The sequence below is a fragment of the Hydractinia symbiolongicarpus genome, chromosome 5, assembly GCF_029227915.1.
Source record: "Hydractinia symbiolongicarpus strain clone_291-10 chromosome 5, HSymV2.1, whole genome shotgun sequence".
Classification (NCBI taxonomy): Eukaryota; Metazoa; Cnidaria; class Hydrozoa; order Anthoathecata; family Hydractiniidae; genus Hydractinia; species Hydractinia symbiolongicarpus.
Window position 1 is genome coordinate 16,387,815 of NC_079879.1, and position 21,448 is coordinate 16,409,262.

Here is a 21,448-nt window from a genome sequence, read left to right on the forward strand (position 1 = left end):
AATCACAGCCAAGCCTCTCAACAAGGTATAAGTACTTACTTCAGGAACCGCAATTAACATGTGGTGAACTGTTGGTCCACCACCATGAAATATCAGTATTTTAAGTTGTTGAATTATAATTAAATATTATTGAATTAAATAAAAAGGAGTACGGACGCTTATCATTTAAAATACTTTACGGTGGAGTGCTGTAAGTCAGTGTTTTTATATTAAATGATATGCATACGGCCAGTGAAATAGAAGCAGACTTTGGCGGTGGGAAAAAAATGCTGATGGCGATAGTATTCATCGATCGATTATCATGTATCAAGCTAAGTTCAAGATAGCCACAGCATATAACTATTGTGGATTATTTAACCTTTCTTTTTCAGCCTAATTTGTTCTTTTTTTGTTTTTAATAGTAAGAACACAAATTCTGAATTTAGCCTCATTTTGTTCTCATTTTTGTAACGTAATATTCTCGGCACATAATTGTTTCTGCATTGTTCTTATTTTGATTTGCGTTGTTCTTAGTTTTGAAAACAATGGTTGAGTCTGAGGCTGTTCTTATTTTGTTTTTATTTTTTGGCAAAATCTGAGGGTCGTGTATAAAACTGTTCTTATATAAAAAAGCGGTATATATACACTCAAAAATACGCTCTTTCCTTTGTCACGTAATATAATGAAATAAATATAAACTAACTATACAAAATGGTGGCACTGATCTGATATGATGTTTTACATCTTTATACCTAGAGTTTCTTAATATTCTCTTTCTTCCTTCAATAACTTTTTCGTATCTTCTTGAACGGCGATTTTCTTGTAGTTAAAACCGGATTGGAAACTTTTCAGGCAGGATTCCAAGAAGTGTAAATAAATCGTTCCCTGTCGCTTTCTGAAAGTTCCAGCTTTGTCAGTGAATTCGACTACTCCTTCTGTTTGCACAATCAAATAATCATCATTTGTTATTGCTTTGTAGCACTCCTTAGAGCCACACCTGTAAAAATAAGACTTATTTCTGTTCATCTGTTACTTACACAGTTGAGTATGCACCAAATTAATAAACCTGACGTGTACAGTAGGAGGAAATAAAAGTGCAGGTACAAACCATTTTATGCTTGATTTAAGACGTAGTGTCATCTTTTAGTTAGTTATCAAATCTTGCGGTACCGTACATATGGGTCGCGGTCATGGGGGTGGGTGGCTGGGACTTTTCCCCACTTTTTTCTTTTTTTTAAATTACAATATATTTCAAAGTAAAAAAGAAGCCGTTTTAGGGGTTGTTCTTTTTTTTTACTTTTTTAACCCATCGGAACCCATCCTCGTCCCCTCGTCTTGTTTTTACAGAGTGACCAAGAGTGTCTTTTTGCTGCTATTAATTTCGCCAAAAAAGAAAATAGCCCTAGGAACAAGGTTGCCGCGAACCCTGTGACATTATCATCATCATCATTCTCGGCTTCTCACTTGCACACGATATAAATTTTTAATTAGAAGAGAAGAAGCTCGGAAAGTAAAAGTTCTCAAAACAATACAACAGTAAACTTGTTAATTTCTTGAAAAAAGAAATCATTGCTTTTTAAAAAGAGACTTGAAGATAACAGAAAAAATTGATAAAAAATGCTTTGAAATTGTAGGAAGTAATGGCTAGAAAAAAAGGTTTTATTTTTAAGCTTTTTAGGCTTTTTTAACGAATCTTCTCGGTGTGGATGGAGCTTTATTCATAGTATAGTTAATTTTTCTTTAGCTATTAGCACACAGGTTATGACACACATTTTTTAATTTGCTTGTTTAATTCAGTACATGAAGATTTCGGCACATAATAAATGAAAGATAGCATTTTTCGCATTCACGGAACAAAAACAAAAAGAAAACGTGTTAGCTAGCTGCAGGTGAATTTACTTACTTTTTCTGTTAAAAAGCATCGTGTTTTCTAAGAAACCTTACATGTTGTTAATTAGCTTTATTTCTTCTTACACGTGAAGGACTGGAAAAGGAAAGAAAAACTTTCATGTGGGGGAAAAATAAAGAAGACTCGACGCATGCGTGTGATTTTGGGTGATTATGGCTGGTTCTGGCTGATTCTGGGTGGTTCTGGGTAGTTCCATTGTTTACCAATACCCAGGCCATGTCTTGAATAAAACTATGCCAGAGCTACAAAAAGCACCCGCTAAAAAAAATTACGAGTGCTATGGTGTGCGAAAAATCGCACTCGTAAGCAAAATTTACTAGTGCGATGTGAATATTTGCAAGTGTGATTCACACTTCACTATTTTTTGTTTACCAGAACGTTATGTTTTTTAAGCTGCATAACGCCCCTAAAATTAGATTGTTTTGCGTCGGCAATAAAAATGCCGACGTGAGATACATTTCAGCTGATTTGGAAATGGAGTACAAGTTCCATTGACCTACCTACGCGATGGTGTACTTCGTTAAGTTAATAGTTCACTGCTAACTGGCTTTCTATGTTTCGAGATGAACTCATTAGGAAGTACGTTGAGCACGTGCTCTTTACGAACTGAAGGTCAGGGCATCATTAGGTTGTATATCGCAGAAGTCGCCGGTGACATGCGTCGAAAATGCTTATCACGGGCACAGTTCAACATGTAGCAAACTGTACAGGAGACTCAATTGATAGAGTCTTCGCAGAACATCTCTCCTAACAAAACCGAGGGCAGGGCTGACTTATTGCCTGCTGTGTCTTGTTGGAGAGAGAACTTCCGGACTTCTTTTTAATACGATATGCTTTTGTGCACTCTCATTGTGTATGAACAAAATTTTGTTTTATTAAACAACTTTTTTTAGTATTTATTTTTGATTCACGTCATACTCTCCTTGTGTACAAACAATTATTTGTTTAAAAACAGTTTCTTTCGTTTTTATATTTGTGGGCCACCAGAAGGTATTTTAATCTTTAGCTATCTGGTGGTGAAAGTATAAAAATACATTTCAATTATTGCGCAACACCTTTTTTCCTGCTGTTCAAAAAAAGTTAAAAAGATAATTCTAGTAAAAATAAAATATTACAAGGTCAGGGGCGGATCCAGACTTTTTCAAGACTTAGTCAAGACTGAGTCTTGAATTTAGCAGCTGGGGGCTAAATTTTAAGCTTTGCGGTTACAAAAATCGCCGAAAATTGTCTTCCGATTTATCTAGTTATTAATAAAATTGACCAAAAGAAACGCTAAGCTATAACAAAATCTCCTAAGAACATCTTTTATAAGAATCAAATCTCTGTCTTACACGTCTTATTTTAGATAGATAAAACCACTAAAATTAACAGGGATTAACTACAATAAAGTGAGACAATTGTGAATATATTTCATTATTTATAAACTCCTGCTGTTTCTGCCAATATCAGGCTTCATCAGCATGACTAGGTGAATCAAATGATCACACCAGCCATGGACAGCAAAATAAAACACAATAATAACAAAAACAATAAGAATATGGAAAGATCAGGATAATGAAAATGAAATATACATACATGTGATATGATACAAACACCCCTCAACCCACGTATTTGTTCAGATATATTTGTTTATTCATACGGCTAAACTCAAGTTTCGTTTGAACTTTAAAAGAAGAATTACGAAGGGCTTTTTACTGCTTTTTGCATGCTGAAATAGGAAAATGCAACTTTCAGTTAAGAAAGTTGCAACCTGGAAAAAGGGGAACGTAATGATTTGGCTTGAAGTCTACACCAGACTTAACAATATCTTCATAACAAAATAAAATTTTTAACTGATCTTCATCAGGTAAAATAGATGGGTGTGGCGATATACACTGTGTAAAGAAAGTTGTAACAAACTGTAACAAACCGAATTGTGGGTAAAATGTGTTAATTTTTCTCTTTATTACTGTTGACAAGGCAAGTATTGATAGAAAAGGAAACCATGTCTTGGGGGTACAGTTGTTGATTGCTTCTGCTTTAACTGCCTCCTCAGGAGAAAGAGTCATATCACAAACAATATGGGAAAGGGAAAATCTTAATAAACTTTTCTCAGATATGAAAATATTTGCCTTTTGGTTTTTAAAAGCAAATTGAAAACAAAGATGATTGGAATAAAAGGAAGGATGCAAGAAAAGTTCTATGGATGTCAGGATTCTCAAAACATCAACAAGAGAATTATCACCTATACCTATACCAACGATGCTGAGCTGTATAGACAGTCTCCTGATGGATTGGATCTAAAAATAATATATTTTACCATGACCTTTTACTCAACAAACTTTGTTTCTTAATAGTCATTTGAAGAGTTGTTTTTTTTCATCACCAACCTTACTTATCCAGATGTCAAGTTCTTGCTTCTAATAACAACACAAATATTAATTGAGAAAGAATTCCTCCGCAATGCTGAAAATTCTGTTCAAAGCTCATATTACAAAAACAATACACCTTTATGATAATTCAATTGTACATGCGTTCCTACGGCTCTCCATCGTTTTACAATATCGGAAAAAAGGAGGTAAAACTCGTGTTTTTATGAGAGTTTGTTAGAGACGAAAGCGTGTTTTCTCCAGTTTTTTAACTTCTGTCATATCAATTTCTTTCAAATTTTCAGGAAACGTTAATAATAATAAGATACAACTTATGTGTACTTTTCATTAAAAAGAAAACGTGGCAAGAAAAGTTATCACGAAAAAACGTGTTTTCTCCTTAATAAACTCTTTTTTAACTTCTGTCATATCAATTTCTTTCAAATTTTTAGGAAACGTTAATAATAATAAGATACAACTTATGTGTACTTTTCATTAAAAAGAAAACGTGGCAAGAAAAGTTATCACGAAAAAACGTGTTTTCTCCTTAATAAACTCTTATAAAAGTGTAATGTTTACCTCCTTTGATTGCAAAATAAGCTGCGATGGAGTGTTATTTTTTCCGAATTATCGTAAAGGTGTATTAGCCCTAGCTATTAGCTAATTAAATCTTTTTGTATTTGTTTTAATAGTCTGTTGTATAAAGCTCTCCCCAACTAGCTTTTCGTAGCAGATATACTGAAAACCTTTAAATAAATGCAAGGTGTGTTGGAGAGTAAAAAACATACTTCTCACCTTAAAGCAATAATTCCTTTATCTTCACACCTCGCCTCAGATGGAAGGTATATATCTGGACCTAAATTCCGATGAAGACTTTTACCAACCAAGGGATAAATATCCCCAGACAACAAAAATGCTCGAGAATAAACACTTTCTAAAAGTTCTTTTTGCATTTTACGAACAGATTCAAAATTATCACACTTTAAATCAGTAAGCACCCGCGCCAACATATCTGCTGCAGCCATAATCAATAATAGTACGGAAAGAATCCAAGCCAAAAGGCGTGAGTCTTTGACTAATCCTGGCGGATGGGAGTTAAAACTATAGCCTAACAGGTTATCAGTAACCACGCAGTACGGAACCTAAATTTCCTTCGCCGGCTGCGGGCCACATATTGTTGGACTACGCATAGAGTGTGAAAATTACGTCACGATTTCGACGTCACAGGCCCCTTAGGTGAGATGGGGAGGGTTGCGGGCCATAGCTATTTGATTTTTGACTGACTGAGTGACTGATTAGTCAAAATGAATCAGTCAAAATCTGTAAGCTATAATTTGCAACCCTCTCAGTCTATATGGTAGCGACGTCACAACTTTGACGTCAACATCGCTATAGGCGAATTGGAGAGGGCTGTGAACCATGGCTTTTCGCCGTAAAAAAATTACAATTTTTAACGCCCTCCGTTTGCAACGCCTGGATCGTCGACATCTTCGCTTGGCTAACATTTTTCGTCAAATTTACACTTAGTCACGCGACTTATCTGACTAACCCTGGATCCGCACCTGAGTGGGAACCAAACTTTACGAACCAGGCTCTACTCTACGGAATAGTTCCTAACTTTTATTGCGTCACATTAATAAAATATCTAAGTCAATTATCTATAATTCACGGTCATTTACGGCAGGAAAAAAAGTGTGCGCATGCGCCATTATTTGTTATCAAATTTTCTGCCGCAAGCGATTCATAATGGCCACCATCGCACGTGCTTTAAATTTCCCTTAAAAACAAATGTTTTTCGAGCCTCTGCGGTAGAGATCATCTCTTAAAAAGATTTTATTTTAGTAGAGCAGGCCTTGGACTATACAAAAACTCTGGATTCCACTACCCGATCACTTTCACTTTTGTTGGCAGGAGACAGAAAGAATAGCAATGTTTTGATCATAAAATTTTATATGTTGGTGGAAAATGAAGATATTTGCCTTCCAACGCAAAGTCATGCTTTAAGACATGTTTTTCCTGAAAGCTGATAGCCTATTTTATCAAATAAAACCAGTGGTTTGTGGCTGCCACTTTTTTTCTGAAAGAAATTGTTCCTTGGAAATGACCTTTTACAAGACTTCATAAATCGGTAAATATCATTATTTTAAATGAGAATTGTGCACTCAATAAGATAAATATAAGCAATAAACCAGTGTTAGATGTGAAAAATGTTGCTTGTGCCTACCCCCTAACCTTTCACAGTCAGGTTAAACACTTAATTAGGCGACGGTAGGCTAATTAGGGCATACCACCTATTTAGACGACTCATTGTACCCTAGTTAGACCATATGTAACCTAGTTAAGACGTTACAATATTTAACGGCTTCTCACACATTCCTAAGAAAAATCGCAAAAACACTTTGTTCAGAATTAATTGCGCAAATTTTATTTACTACAGTATAACTGCATTTCTCAGTGAAAATGCCAGTTGGTGACGAAATAGTTTATTTAACGCATTATGCATTATTGCATCTGATTGAGAACTTGAAAGGAATTCATCAAGCTCTTTGCCTAACTTTGGATCCTTTTTAAAAGTTACTCCATGTTGGCTGCAACTCTACCTGCACCTCCAGACTTCAATGTCAGACAAATATTTTTTTCCGGATTGATTGCGTCAAAGAAAATGTTTTGAAGACTGCCGTTCCTTTTAAACTTTAGTAAGCGTTCTATCCACATTTTTTCTTCTTCTTGGTCTTTTTTTTCTCTGTTGGAGTCAGTTTCGCCTACATAGTAGACAAAACAAGTATTACAAAAAATTTCGGGTTTCTTTCATTTGTGAAAGTTAATCTCACGAAATTTTCCGAATTTCTTCATTCGCGAATTTTTTTTCTTGTGAAAGTTTCTCTCACGGAAGTTTCTCCAATTGAAGTATTTTAGCGAACAAAAGAATAGAATGCCATTTTTACTGTATTGATCAATAACTGTCAAAAGTCAATGCACGCAGGGTAGTTTAATGTTGTTAGCGTGATCTAATAAAAACATAACAAGGTAATCAAACTCAAAACCATGTTTATTCGTTGCATTGTAACTTTCGAATGTTTATCAAATCCGAAGGTGCTGCATTGTGGTTTTAACATGTACATTGTTCTTGATGTTGCTGTTGTTAGTAATATCATAAAAAATGTTTTTTGATGTTTATCGCAAATAGCTCTGGGTGCTAAAATGCTATTTTAAATTATATTTATATATATTATAATATAGACATGAACGTTAAAAAAAACTTTCGCTAAAAAGTATTAAAAAAAATTATATATACATTACTTTAAAGTATGGACAGACAACTTCATAGAAAGATAGGTTTTTCTGCCACTTAAAACTTACGTAAGCGTAATAGCTACAATATATATATATATATATATATATATATATATATATATATATATATATATATATATATATATATATATATATATATATATATATATATATATATATATATATATATATATATATATATATATATATATATATATATATATATATATATATATATATATATATATATATATATATATATATATATATATATATATAGATGGAAGGTATATATCTGGACCTAAATTCCGATGAAGACTTTTACCAACCAAGGGATAAATATCCCCAGACAACAAAAATGCTCGAGAATAAACACTTTCTAAAAGTTCTTTTTGCATTTTACGAACAGATTCAAAATTATCACACTTTAAATCAGTAAGCACCCGCGCCAACATATCTGCTGCAGCCATAATCAATAATAGTACGGAAAGAATCCAAGCCAAAAGGCGTGAGTCTTTGACTAATCCTGGCGGATGGGAGTTAAAACTATAGCCTAACAGGTTATCAGTAACCACGCAGTACGGAACCTAAATTTCCTTCGCCGGCTGCGGGCCACATATTGTTGGACTACGCATAGAGTGTGAAAATTACGTCACGATTTCGACGTCACAGGCCCCTTAGGTGAGATGGGGAGGGTTGCGGGCCATAGCTATTTGATTTTTGACTGACTGAGTGACTGATTAGTCAAAATGAATCAGTCAAAATCTGTAAGCTATAATTTGCAACCCTCTCAGTCTATATGGTAGCGACGTCACAACTTTGACGTCAACATCGCTATAGGCGAATTGGAGAGGGCTGTGAACCATGGCTTTTCGCCGTAAAAAAATTACAATTTTTAACGCCCTCCGTTTGCAACGCCTGGATCGTCGACATCTTCGCTTGGCTAACATTTTTCGTCAAATTTACACTTAGTCACGCGACTTATCTGACTAACCCTGGATCCGCACCTGAGTGGGAACCAAACTTTACGAACCAGGCTCTACTCTACGGAATAGTTCCTAACTTTTATTGCGTCACATTAATAAAATATCTAAGTCAATTATCTATAATTCACGGTCATTTACGGCAGGAAAAAAAGTGTGCGCATGCGCCATTATTTGTTATCAAATTTTCTGCCGCAAGCGATTCATAATGGCCACCATCGCACGTGCTTTAAATTTCCCTTAAAAACAAATGTTTTTCGAGCCTCTGCGGTAGAGATCATCTCTTAAAAAGATTTTATTTTAGTAGAGCAGGCCTTGGACTATACAAAAACTCTGGATTCCACTACCCGATCACTTTCACTTTTGTTGGCAGGAGACAGAAAGAATAGCAATGTTTTGATCATAAAATTTTATATGTTGGTGGAAAATGAAGATATTTGCCTTCCAACGCAAAGTCATGCTTTAAGACATGTTTTTCCTGAAAGCTGATAGCCTATTTTATCAAATAAAACCAGTGGTTTGTGGCTGCCACTTTTTTTCTGAAAGAAATTGTTCCTTGGAAATGACCTTTTACAAGACTTCATAAATCGGTAAATATCATTATTTTAAATGAGAATTGTGCACTCAATAAGATAAATATAAGCAATAAACCAGTGTTAGATGTGAAAAATGTTGCTTGTGCCTACCCCCTAACCTTTCACAGTCAGGTTAAACACTTAATTAGGCGACGGTAGGCTAATTAGGGCATACCACCTATTTAGACGACTCATTGTACCCTAGTTAGACCATATGTAACCTAGTTAAGACGTTACAATATTTAACGGCTTCTCACACATTCCTAAGAAAAATCGCAAAAACACTTTGTTCAGAATTAATTGCGCAAATTTTATTTACTACAGTATAACTGCATTTCTCAGTGAAAATGCCAGTTGGTGACGAAATAGTTTATTTAACGCATTATGCATTATTGCATCTGATTGAGAACTTGAAAGGAATTCATCAAGCTCTTTGCCTAACTTTGGATCCTTTTTAAAAGTTACTCCATGTTGGCTGCAACTCTACCTGCACCTCCAGACTTCAATGTCAGACAAATATTTTTTTCCGGATTGATTGCGTCAAAGAAAATGTTTTGAAGACTGCCGTTCCTTTTAAACTTTAGTAAGCGTTCTATCCACATTTTTTCTTCTTCTTGGTCTTTTTTTTCTCTGTTGGAGTCAGTTTCGCCTACATAGTAGACAAAACAAGTATTACAAAAAATTTCGGGTTTCTTTCATTTGTGAAAGTTAATCTCACGAAATTTTCCGAATTTCTTCATTCGCGAATTTTTTTTCTTGTGAAAGTTTCTCTCACGGAAGTTTCTCCAATTGAAGTATTTTAGCGAACAAAAGAATAGAATGCCATTTTTACTGTATTGATCAATAACTGTCAAAAGTCAATGCACGCAGGGTAGTTTAATGTTGTTAGCGTGATCTAATAAAAACATAACAAGGTAATCAAACTCAAAACCATGTTTATTCGTTGCATTGTAACTTTCGAATGTTTATCAAATCCGAAGGTGCTGCATTGTGGTTTTAACATGTACATTGTTCTTGATGTTGCTGTTGTTAGTAATATCATAAAAAATGTTTTTTGATGTTTATCGCAAATAGCTCTGGGTGCTAAAATGCTATTTTAAATTATATTTATATATATTATAATATAGACATGAACGTTAAAAAAAACTTTCGCTAAGAAGTATTAAAAAAAATTATATATACATTACTTTAAAGTATGGACAGACAACTTCATAGAAAGATAGGTTTTTCTGCCACTTAAAACTTACGTAAGCGTAATAGCTACAATATATATATATATATATATATATATATATATATATATATATATATATATATATATATATATATATATATATATATATATATATATATATATATATATATATATATATATATATATATATATATATATATATATATATATATATATATATATATATATATATATATATATATATATATATATATATATATATATATATATATATATATATATATATATATATATATATATATATATATATATATATATATATATATATATATATATATATATATATATATATATAGTGAAAGCATAGTCACAAGAAAAAAAGACAGTCTAGCAACAAACAATAGGCCATTGTTCTATGTTTTTAGGGCTGAACTATAGTGGCTCCCAAACCTCCGATCCTGCACAGAAGTTCAAAATGGCGCATTTTTTTGGGTGTTGTGTGTACTTAGTTTGGTGTTTTTATTTCGACTTTGGGTGTTTTTCGTACAAGATTTTACTATGCCTGGTGAAAATTGTGCTATATATGGATGCTCTGTATCGAGGAGAAATAAAGACATCAGTATTTTCAAAGTTCCGTTGCCAAATAATGAAGTAAACAAAAAATGGGGAAAGAAGCTCATCAATATCATCACGAAATATAGGGAGGTAGATGACGAGCTGAGACGTCGCATTTCCACGTTCAAATTGTTTATTTGTGAACGTCATTTCTCGGAGGATCAAATATGGGTTTACCCAACTCGAAAAAGTTTGAAAGAAGGAGAACTACCACATCTGAATCTTCCACAAAAATCTGGCAATATTTCGACCTTACGGTAGTTCACGGGCGGACATTCAGTCTGCGCATGCGCTAATTTTGTTTACATTTTTAAAAAAAATCAAAATGGCGACCAGTCGCGTGTTTGTTATGTTTTTTCACGCCTTATTGAATTTGATCAATAAGCAAATTAAATTCACGTGAAGAATTGCTGACTTAGGTTTTTGAGCACGCCGTGGAACATTCTTTTGAAGAAACGTGAGCGAGAAGGTCGAATGTCTTGAGAAAGATAGATTCTCAGGTCGAAAAATGTGCAATCAAATTTCGCGAAATTTTCAATTCCTGGATTAAATAGCTTAAAATCAAACCTCGGCCGGTTATGTCGGCATTCAACTGGGTTTTGCTGGGTAGTTAAAAGGCTAAGGGAACCAATTCTCGGATCCGGGTTAATCACTGACGGTAATTTTCTGCGCATGCGCGATTTACTGCAGTGAAAACAAACTCTCCTGGAGCAGTCATTTTAACCTAGCAAAGCTGGAGTGAACACATAGAAGTTTTTAAAATGCCAAATAGTTGTGCTGCTTTTGGTTGTTCAAACCATAATTTAATGGAAAATAAACCTGGATTCTACAGATTTCCGAATAACAACCCAGAACGAAGAAAAATGTGGATAAGTGCATGTAAAAGGAAAAACAAAGATGGTACTGCTGACTGGAACCCAACTGGAAAAAATGTTTATCTCTGTGGGAAACATTTTACAACTGGTAAGTGTTATTTATAAAATTTTATTAATAAGAAAGCTCTCTTCATTGTAAAAAAGACCATGCTCTGTGCTATATTATAAGAGATTAGTAACTCTTTTAGGCTGGCATTGTTTAGCTAGCTAGCTAGGTACAGTATTTGTTTTTCTTTATTAGGGAAATCAGTAAAAGATCCTGCACATCCTGACTACATACCAACTATATTTGTGTATACACAAAATGATTCAGAAAAAAACAAGAAGAAAATAGAAAGATTCGAGTCAGCCAAAAAAAGAAGCCTAGCAAAAGCAAGAACACCCGTCGCACCAAAAAAACAGCGTACCTTAAATTTTGTTTCACCAGGAAAGCCACCATTACAGCAAAGTAACAAATTTATTTCACCACCACTATCACCATGTTCTAGTACTACATCTCTGATGTCACCACTGCCAGAAATGCCTGAAATGGAAGTAGACTTTTCTCTTTCTTCACAAACACAACATTTAACACCAGTAACTATATCAAGACCAACAACCTTAAATGCAAGTACCCAGACCACAAGCTCAATTTTGGATAATAAACATTTAATTGAAATAACAAATCTGACTTCAAAAAGCAAAAATTACAGTTAATGATCTTGAGAGTAAATTCATATGCTATGAACATCTGAAAAAAAAGCCAGCAAAATTTAAATATTACACTGGAATAAACAAAGATCAATTTGACACTGTTTTTGACATGGTGAAAGATTCGTTGCCAAAAAAATTTCGATCGAAGATGCCTTTCAAAGATCAGTTGCTGATGACTCTTTAATTGCTTGCTCGCCTCAAGGATCCATTTCTTTTCTTTCAAAGGCTTGGGGTGGTAGAGTGTCAGATGTTGAGTTGGTCAAGCAAAGTGGCTTTATCAGTAGCAAATATCATCACCCTGGAGTTTAAATACTTGCAGATCGTGGATTTACCTTGACCAACCGATGAGTTTGCAGCAGGTTGTGGCGTTGAACTTATTATGCCTAGTTTCACAAAGGGAAAAAAGCAATTGTCTGCACAGGAGGTTGAGACTACTCGTCAAATAGCTTCAATACGTATTCACATTGAACGTGTGATTGGGTTAATAAAAAACAGATATAACATTCTTACTGGACCAATACCCATTACAATGACAAAGTCTCTCTCTGATGAAGCAAATGAATCAGAATTTACTAGTATCGACAAGCTTGTTACTGTTTGTGCTGCACTTGTGAATCTTTTCGATTGTTTCGTACTTGAGTTGTAAATGTAATCAACAACCTCTGCTGGCAAAGTTATGTTATTATAAATATCTCTTGACATTTGTTGTAACTCGTCACCATCTTTATCAATGTTGTTACTGTTAAATAGCGTTCTCAATGACTTTGGTAACTTGGCTCTTCTAGGTGGTTCATATATTGGCACGAATGGTTTATAAAAATCAGAGAATGTATGCAAAACAATGGATTTTTTGTCCAATTTAGACAGTTTTGATAAAAACCTTGCCTTTTCTTCATCAGTTGGTGGAACATTACTACCAGGAAATTTATTACTGCTACGATTGTTTTTCTTAAAGTTCTCAACAGCCTTCTCTGAATAAAATTTAATGTCAGAAATCTTCTTCGGTGCAACTTTTTTGACAAAATCGACATTCCACTTACATGCTTCTTCAGTACATGCTTTCTTAGTGAATCCAGCACGAACAGCAGCCTCGATTTTAAATAACAAAGCCCCTATGTGACTACATGACTCACCAAGCCCAGCCATACATGTGCAGTGGGCAGAAAGAACATTAACATTTTTTATGTCCACAATGATCCAGGGTATGTGAGGATCCTCATTTACTCTTTGAGAAGGCATAACTTCTGCCTTCAGTAAAATATATGGCCATGTTTTGTCTTTCTTAAAGAAAAACACAGTTCTAACCCATCCACTAACAAATTGATTGTGGGCTTCCAAACTTTTTCGACTCTTCATAGCTTCTCTTGTAAAAACGCCAGGGGTGTTTACCAAGTAATCATAAACCTCAGGGTACTCCAAGTTTGGCCACTTCGAAGGATCGTTGATCCAAGCATCTGCTGGCAATTGGTATGGACAAGTATCCAAATTAACAATTTTTAGCTTATTAAAATATCTTGTTTTCGCTTCGACACTTATTTCTTCAATGTTGTAACTCATTGTGTCATAGACCTTCTCTTACAGTAAACTGCAGTGAAAAAAGCTTTCCACAGCTAGCGCAAAACGTTTGTTTTCACTGCAGTTACTCGCGCATGCGCGAAGATTGGCCAATCTTCAGCGGTGTGACGTCCGCCCGGATCCGAGAATGTAAGTTACCTTGATTGATGGCCACTTTTTTTGTTAAGTCTATGAATAGTCAAAGTTGAGCATTTATAAAGACGTCATTTTGTACCTGTGTTGAGGTATTTACACTGCACTATACTGGGTTCTTACTGGTGGTATACGTTTTTATCTAAATAACAACTATAGCTAGCTAAAGGTTGAAAAGCTGGATAAAGGCTTTAGGATGTTCTTATATAGCTATCTGCACTGCACTGTTACTACATCTCGTCAAATTTGTAGCCGAGTAGCTATCCTATTACATTTTTACATCTGCACTCTGGCAATTTTTACTCTATGAAAACTTTAATAATTATAAACTAGTAGCTACGTATCTGCTATCTAATACGTCTGATATCCAACAAATAATTTATTCCTGGACAATTTTCCTTCTTTTAATCACGGGCCTTATTCCCTGTACTTCAGGATGGATGCGCAAGTGATGTTCCTTCATCATTGAAAGTAACCTTTTGCTGTCTGGCTTCATCATGCAGTAGGTACGTCGAAGATTGTTGAACTCAGCATGAATACTTTCACCACCCTGCTCGCTATATAGGCCAAGCCCAACACCCCACTTCTCAATAAACCCAACAACATGTTTTTCCAGCAAGTGAAGTTTTGGAGTCACAGGTGCTTTTGGAAATTTTGTCCGGAAGTACAACATCAAATCCTTGATAGCTTTATCTAATTAGTATGAAACACAAAAATAGTCAATTAAATTTCAGAAAATTAGGAAATTTTTAGCAGTCAGCATACTTCAAAAAACAGGATTTATCAACGCTAATTAATTAATTTAGTTATTAATTACCTAAGGACGATAACTTTTCTTTGTTGAATTCTTGACAGGAATTCATTGCGTTGTGGCACATACTATATTTATAGAATAACAACTTGTATTTGGCTGATAATTCCACAGCTCCTTTGTGAATGTTTGTGCCTGCAAGGCCAGGTACATTGTATACCATGAGGGGTATTGCATTACACAATTCTATTATGTTACCAACCTAATAAAAATAATATATTTTTTTTGGCAAAATATTTTTGAAAAGTTGCTTTTTGTGCAGAAATATTGTAAGTTACCTTGAGCATTTTGTGTACATGGTTACCAATAAACGACTGACCATGGTATGCTTGCCTCTCCACATTTAACCTTTTCAAGGTTTCGTCAAGCTTTTTTACCAGCATTCTATCCCCCTTTTCAAGTTTAAAGGAGCCATTTTCCAGAGCATCAATCTCCTTTAACTATCAAGAAAAGTAACTGTTGTTGATTATATAACATATAAAAAATTTAAAGAAAATAACAATATTTTTATGTACTATGTAAAATCCAAATTGTGCTATCCCTACAAACTTTAGTGTTGCTCACCCTTTCTGAAATTCTGTTATTAAGATACTTTAACCTTGGTTCATATATCATTCTAATCTCAGTCTCGTTGTCTGGGTCTTTGATAATTGCAGTTTCAATTGCATCATGTACCAGGCCAATTTTCTCCTCACAATCCTCACAAACATATTTTAAATTTTCTATCTTTTGTCTAGTCTCAACCAGTCTGTCTATATCACCTGTATCTTTTATTTGTTCAGATGCAGCTATTCTAATGTCCAACAAATGACATTCATCTTCCAACATTCTGAAAAATTTTAGGTATGTCCCCAGGGAGATATGAAGCACTGGAATGGCAACCTAAGGTATACATGCAATTTTTTGTTTGTATGGTTTGGTATCTACAAACATAATCTGTTTCAAGTACTTATCAGTAAATACTTACTTGGTCAATAGGAATGTTGAACATAACATCATCTATCACATTGTTAAAGTTTTTTGCATTTTTTATGTTTCCCCCACTGTCTCTAAACCTTTTAAGGTCATATGCCAAGGATTCCAGTGTCCTTTGTTCAAATTGCCCTAAAACATAAAGTCATTCTCAGTTTTATGAATTACTAATAATCCATCAGGTTAGAAAATATTATGCATTCTTCACAGCTATACTAATGACACTACATAGTCATCATTTTTACCTTGATCCTTAACAGGCTTTTGTATATCTTCCTTTGTAATTGTACAAAATAAACAGCAATGTCGTCCTGTTGATTAAAATTATATTATTATTTTAAAAATATCAAGTGGCCTGTGGATAAATACATGGGTTCGTATTTTGCCAGGTTTTACAGTTTTTAAAAAAAACAATGTATGGGAAAATTTTTTTAATTTTTGCAAGACCTTGTCAATATGAAATTTGGGACATTTTCTCTTACATTGCTTTCTCCTATAAATGTACCTGATGCTTCTGTAATTCCATATGCTGTACAGAGAAAAGCGTAATCTCCAAAAAAAAATACACGTATATTTCTTCCCCTAAAAGGAAATTAATCTTGTGAAAACAAAACATACACTTACCTACACCTTTTATAATAATGTATAAATTGTAGATGAGGCTAATTTCAGTCTCAAATGTTCTTATTCAGTGTTCTATGTTTAGGATTGGAACAAATTATATGAAAACGTAATCTCATTGAAAAAAAGCATATATACACATGATCTTAGCATTGGACCAAATCTCAACCTAACTATTTGATTTGTTAACCTCTATTTATTTTTAACTACATTTTTTGCCTATTTGTCACTGTCACTTTTACTATAAAATACATAAAATAAATGTATATGACATACTGCCATGTTGCTTTTTGAAGAATATCAACTTGTGCCTTGAATTTTAATAATGCAACTTTCAGGTTTGTTGAAGAATCTTTAGCCTCAAAAGCACTGAAAACAACAGTATTGTCTTTACTGTTTGGTTTTGTGACATTACATGGTTGATAAGACATTTTAAAAGAGCCACCACCATGGTCACCTCCTATCTTTAGATGGATTTCATCTTTAAAAGCTTGTCTCTCTAGCAGCATGGAATTTCTAAATTGTAACAATTAATAACTTCGTATTATACAACCAGGTAATTGTTGTTGCTGTTGTTGTTTATGTGCACAGTCAGAATGCATTTAATGTTTTTTGTAAGAAAAACTCACTCAGCCAGTTTGTCCATATGTTCATAAAAGTGTGTTGGCAAATCATCAACATAACACCAAGGAGCGGGTAGGATTACATATACCCCTTTCTGGTCCTTAGCCTCGAAGCGGAATGGGGCAACTTCAACTTTTAAGTTTTCACCGTACCAATTTTTTGCAACTTGCCTTTGCCTGGCTTGTGAAGCTGGTTGTATGTTGAAAGTCTTCAACCACCTGAAATAATAATTTATTTTCTCAACTATTTTTGAAAAAATTTTAGGAACAGATGAAGCATGGAGTTTGTATTACCTGGCCATTGTTTTCATCTTCTCCCAGGGCACACCCATATCTGCTTTTAAAGCAACCATTGCTTCAGAAGTTATTGTTGCAGAAGATAATTGTGCTTCCTTCAAAATTGTCTCCCGTTCTGCCTGAGGAAAGCGCTTTACCAAGGCAGAAGTCTGCCCTAACAAGGAAAATTTTGTCGATCCAGCTGCCGTGAAGATTTGGTCGTGAAGGAATTTTGTTCTTCTTCTCAAGTGACGGCGACTAACATTTTCTTTAATTCCTTTTGGAGTAGATGTCAAGACTAATGGCTGAAAATAATTATTCTCATAGATAAATATTGGTATACATAACATAGCTTTTTATAAATGTTTTATTAGAATAATAAGAATATTAGAGTGAGATTTACGTTAAAAACGTTTTTATTTAGATCAATTTTATTCCCACCTCTATGAAATACTCTTTTTGTGTAAATCAGTCTAATATTCTTACGAAGCATATTTATGTGTTGTTGTTTATGGAGGTGATTAAATCCGATTCAAAAACCTAATTTTATTAAAAAAATAAGTAGTAATCAGACTTAGTCACATCCGTATGTAAGCCTTTCCATAAATACATACCCTGGATCCACCTGTCTTGAATTCAATGCTTTTAATTGGATTTCTGGAATTGGCAATTTTATGCTGAATAACTTGCACAGCCACATCTTCAATCTCCCTTGGTATTGAATTGTCCAAATTAAAAGTCTTTGCCATCTTTGTAAACAAAAGTGTTGTTAATGCGAGCTAGGCCTAAGGAATTCGCTGGATAAGTAGTAGGTGTAGGAAATCGTATGTAACTTTCTCAAAAAAAGTGGCCATCAGTTAAGATTTTCAGGTCTCTTAGATTATTTCCTAATCTACTTCAGGCATAAATTTCAACACCGTGCTAACCGGCCAGCAGAAGATATAGGCCTTGAACAGTTGTTATTTTTCCATCCTCTTTGTATCAGGGTTTAGAGCCGTTGAAAGGTTGGGTCATTTTTCGTAGCTGATAGGATGTTCATTTCCGTGTCGTTTTTGAGCTGATGGTGGTGTTGTGGATACTCTGACTCTGTATCAACGCGGAATACTTCAAAGGCATTTATTGTGTTTGTAGCAGGTTTGGTGAGTGGTGCTCTGGATAGGGTATCTGCTATGTAGAGTGTGGTTCCTTTCTTGTAGGTTACCGTAAATTGGTATCTCTGTAGTCTGGATAGCATTCTTTGGAGTCGTGCCGGTGCTCGGTTGAGTGGCTTCTTCATGATGATTTCCAGAGGTTTGTGGTCGCTATGTACTTCAATGTTTTTGTGTCCGTACAGCCAGTGGTCAAACTTGGAGAATGCATTACATATAGCTAAACACTCTTTCTCAATTTGAGAGTATCTTCTCTCAGTTTCAGTGAGAGTACAAGATGTGAATGCGACTGGTTGTAACTGTTCTTGATTGTTGTTTTGTAGAAGTGTTCCTCCAAGACCATTGTCACTTGCGTCAACCTGGAGTATCACCTTTTTAGCTGGATCAAAGTATTGTAGGACAGGTGTAGATGCTATAAGTGATTTAGCATCTGAAAATGCAGTCTGTTGTGTTGAAGACCATGTGAACGCCATGTCTGTTTTTGTTAGTTCAGTTAATGGCCGGATGACAGTGCTCAAGTTCTGGCAGTAAGGTGATAAGTAGTTGACCATTCCAATGAAGCGCTGCAGGCTCTTTTTGTCGTGTGGTTTTGGCATCTGTAGGATGGCATCAGTTTTCTCCGGATCAGCTTTGATGCCATTTTGTGTAAGAATGTGTCCTACAAATTTCTGTTCTTTCTACTTGAATTTGAGTTTTGCTGGGTTGAATCTGATGTTCTTGGTTCTAGCTCTTTCCATTAGTGCAATGAGATTTTTGTCATGATCCCTTTCTGCTGTCTGGTATGTTTCCCCACAACCATATACTAGGATGTCATCAGCTATGGGTGCGATACCTTCTAGTCCTTCTAACGCTGTCATGAGTCTCATTTGAAATTCCTCTGGAGCACTGTTGATGCCAAATGGAAGTCTTTTCCATCGATAACGTCCATAGGTAGTGTGCATTGTTGTCATATCTGATGATTTTTCATCTAACGGCACGTGAAAATACCCATCCTTTACATCAATTAATGTGAAACATTTTGCATTGTTCAGTTTGTGTAGATGTTCATTCAGTGTTGGCATTTGGTATAGAGGTCGTTCTATTGCTTTGTTTATTGTTTGGCTGGGGTCTATGCATACACGAAATTTGTTTGGTTGTTCTCTGCAAAGTATGTTTGAGCACCATGGAGTTGGTTGTGTCACTTTTTCCAGTATTCCTTCTTTGACATATCTGTCTATAGCTGCTTTTTCTTTCCCACGTTTGCTCAGTGGTACTCGGTGAATTGGCATTTGAACTGGTGTAACATCATTTTTTATCCGGAATGATACTGGTGGTTGGAGACAGCCAACACCGTTAAAGCTATCTTTATAGCATTCAATTAATGACTCCTTGGTCAGCGGATGGGTTGTATCTAAAGGCTTTGTTTTGTTAACATGTGTTTTTGGTTGGCTAGTGGTTGTTGGCTGATTCAGGTTGCCTTGCTGTTGCAGAGAGTAGATATCCCCTGTGTTGATTGTCATGATGTTCATGTTTACACAGTCTTTACCGGAAAGGAGAGCTGGCTTTCCGATCATGTCCTTCGAGTCAAGGACTTGGAACACTAGACTATGATACTTTTTGAACTTTTCGCACAAAAGGGTGATTTTCCCGAGTCTGATTGGCTCACTTTTGTTCCCATAAGGAAGTAATACACAACGCGATTTCTGAAGCTCGATATCAGGAAAGTATTTCTGGACAACCTGGTGCGATATGGTTTTGGATGTAGCGGCAGAGTCGATTTGCAACTGTAGGTTTACAAAGTTTCTCCCTGTTGATGAACACAAAAGCTTTGAATAAAATTTTTCCTGATTTGATTGGGATTGTCCATTCCGTTGATCTGTTGCGTACGCTGTGCTGTAATACAGTGGTTGTTCATCAGTGTAGTATGTTGGTTGTTGCTGCTCAGGTGATTCTGTTCTGCTTTCTGGTTGATGATATGTTGATGTTGCATGAAGGTGGTTGGTCGACTTTTTCATACCCTGCGGATTGCTGTTTGGTTGTGGAGGACGTTGGTTATTTCTTCTGTTGTAGTTGGGTCTGTTGTATCCCTTGTTGCCAAGGTGGCTGACATTTTGTTGTTCTAGACATACTCTTGCAAAGTGGTCAAATCCACCACACCTTGTGCATTTACGTCCATTAGCTGGGCAATTTGCCCAAGGATGTGGTCCTTTATTGTCTCCACACCAGTGGCAAGTATTTGGCTCACGTCTCAATTTCATGTCTCTGTGTTTCTTCCTTTGTTGTGGTGGTATTGTTGCTTTTGTCCAGTGAACATTCTCTTCTGTCCCTTTTGATGCATCACTGATGAGTTTGTTTGTCACTCGAGCAGATTCCATTGACTTGGCGTCTGCGACAACATCTGACATTGTTTTCTGTGTGCCATCTGTTCTCAGATGTGTTTTTAACAGTTCAGTTCGTGCTGTGTCCTCACAAAGTCCAAAGACAAACTTATCACGACACATAATGTCTGTAATTTCTCCATATTCACACAGTCTTCCGGCTTGTCGTATTCGGACCTCCCAATCCTGGACTGTGAGATGTGCATATTTTACATGGCTAGTCTCACAAATATCGAGGGATATACCCTGTCTATTATTTCCAGGAGGGGCCATGGCGTAGATGGAGAGTCCTAGAGTATTTAATGCTCATTTTGAGCTACGCAGACCCAATTAGAGCCCGCGCTCTACTAGACAACTCCCGGCAACATCCAACGGCCCACACAGTGTGCCATCTTCCCAATTTCCCTCACATGGCTTGGGTTAACCCGGGGCTATGGTAACATTCACTCGCCCATGTTGAATCGCCG

At 35.3% G+C, this 21,448-nt stretch overlaps 2 protein-coding genes and 1 long non-coding RNA gene across 3 annotated transcripts; 2 read left to right on the forward strand and 1 right to left on the reverse strand.

Moving 5' to 3' along the window:
• Positions 1-11,659: 11,659 nt before the first annotated feature.
• Positions 11,660-13,995, forward strand: LOC130644989 (THAP domain-containing protein 7-like). Its single transcript, XM_057450819.1, has 2 exons — positions 11,660-11,861; positions 12,015-13,995. The coding sequence occupies exons 1-2, from the start codon at positions 11,660-11,662 to the stop codon at positions 12,467-12,469; spliced, it is 657 nt and encodes a 218-aa protein (XP_057306802.1). The 3' UTR covers positions 12,470-13,995.
• A 557-nt stretch (positions 13,996-14,552) lies between these two features.
• Positions 14,553-18,234, reverse strand: LOC130644985 (uncharacterized). The gene is made up of 11 exons (XM_057450810.1): positions 18,091-18,234; positions 17,495-17,781; positions 17,207-17,419; positions 16,854-17,093; positions 16,462-16,538; positions 16,202-16,267; positions 15,952-16,088; positions 15,549-15,866; positions 15,263-15,424; positions 14,991-15,186; positions 14,553-14,866 (listed from the first exon to the last, which is right to left on the reverse strand). The coding sequence occupies exons 1-11, from the start codon at positions 18,223-18,225 to the stop codon at positions 14,553-14,555; spliced, it is 2,145 nt and encodes a 714-aa protein (XP_057306793.1). The 5' UTR covers positions 18,226-18,234.
• LOC130644992 (uncharacterized) lies at positions 16,995-17,872 on the forward strand. The gene is made up of 2 exons (XR_008982663.1): positions 16,995-17,133; positions 17,466-17,872. It is a non-coding gene; the product is annotated as an uncharacterized LOC130644992 (long non-coding RNA).
• Positions 18,235-21,448: the final 3,214 nt, after the last annotated feature.

Excerpts from the sequence above, each read along its gene's own strand:
- LOC130644989 (XM_057450819.1), top strand. The coding sequence starts at position 11,660 with ATGCCAAATAGTTGTGCTGCTTTTGGTTGTTCAAACCATAATTTAATG. Across the intron at positions 11,862-12,014 it reads TGGGAAACATTTTACAACTG|GGAAATCAGTAAAAGATCCT; the intron begins GTAAGTGTTATT and ends TTTCTTTATTAG.
- LOC130644985 (XM_057450810.1), bottom strand. The coding sequence starts at position 18,225 with ATGGCAAAGACTTTTAATTTGGACAATTCAATACCAAGGGAGATTGAA. Across the intron at positions 16,268-16,461 it reads TGGAATTACAGAAGCATCAG|GACGACATTGCTGTTTATTT; the intron begins GTACATTTATAG and ends TTTAATCAACAG. Across the intron at positions 15,425-15,548 it reads ATAACAGAATTTCAGAAAGG|TTAAAGGAGATTGATGCTCT; the intron begins GTGAGCAACACT and ends TTTTCTTGATAG.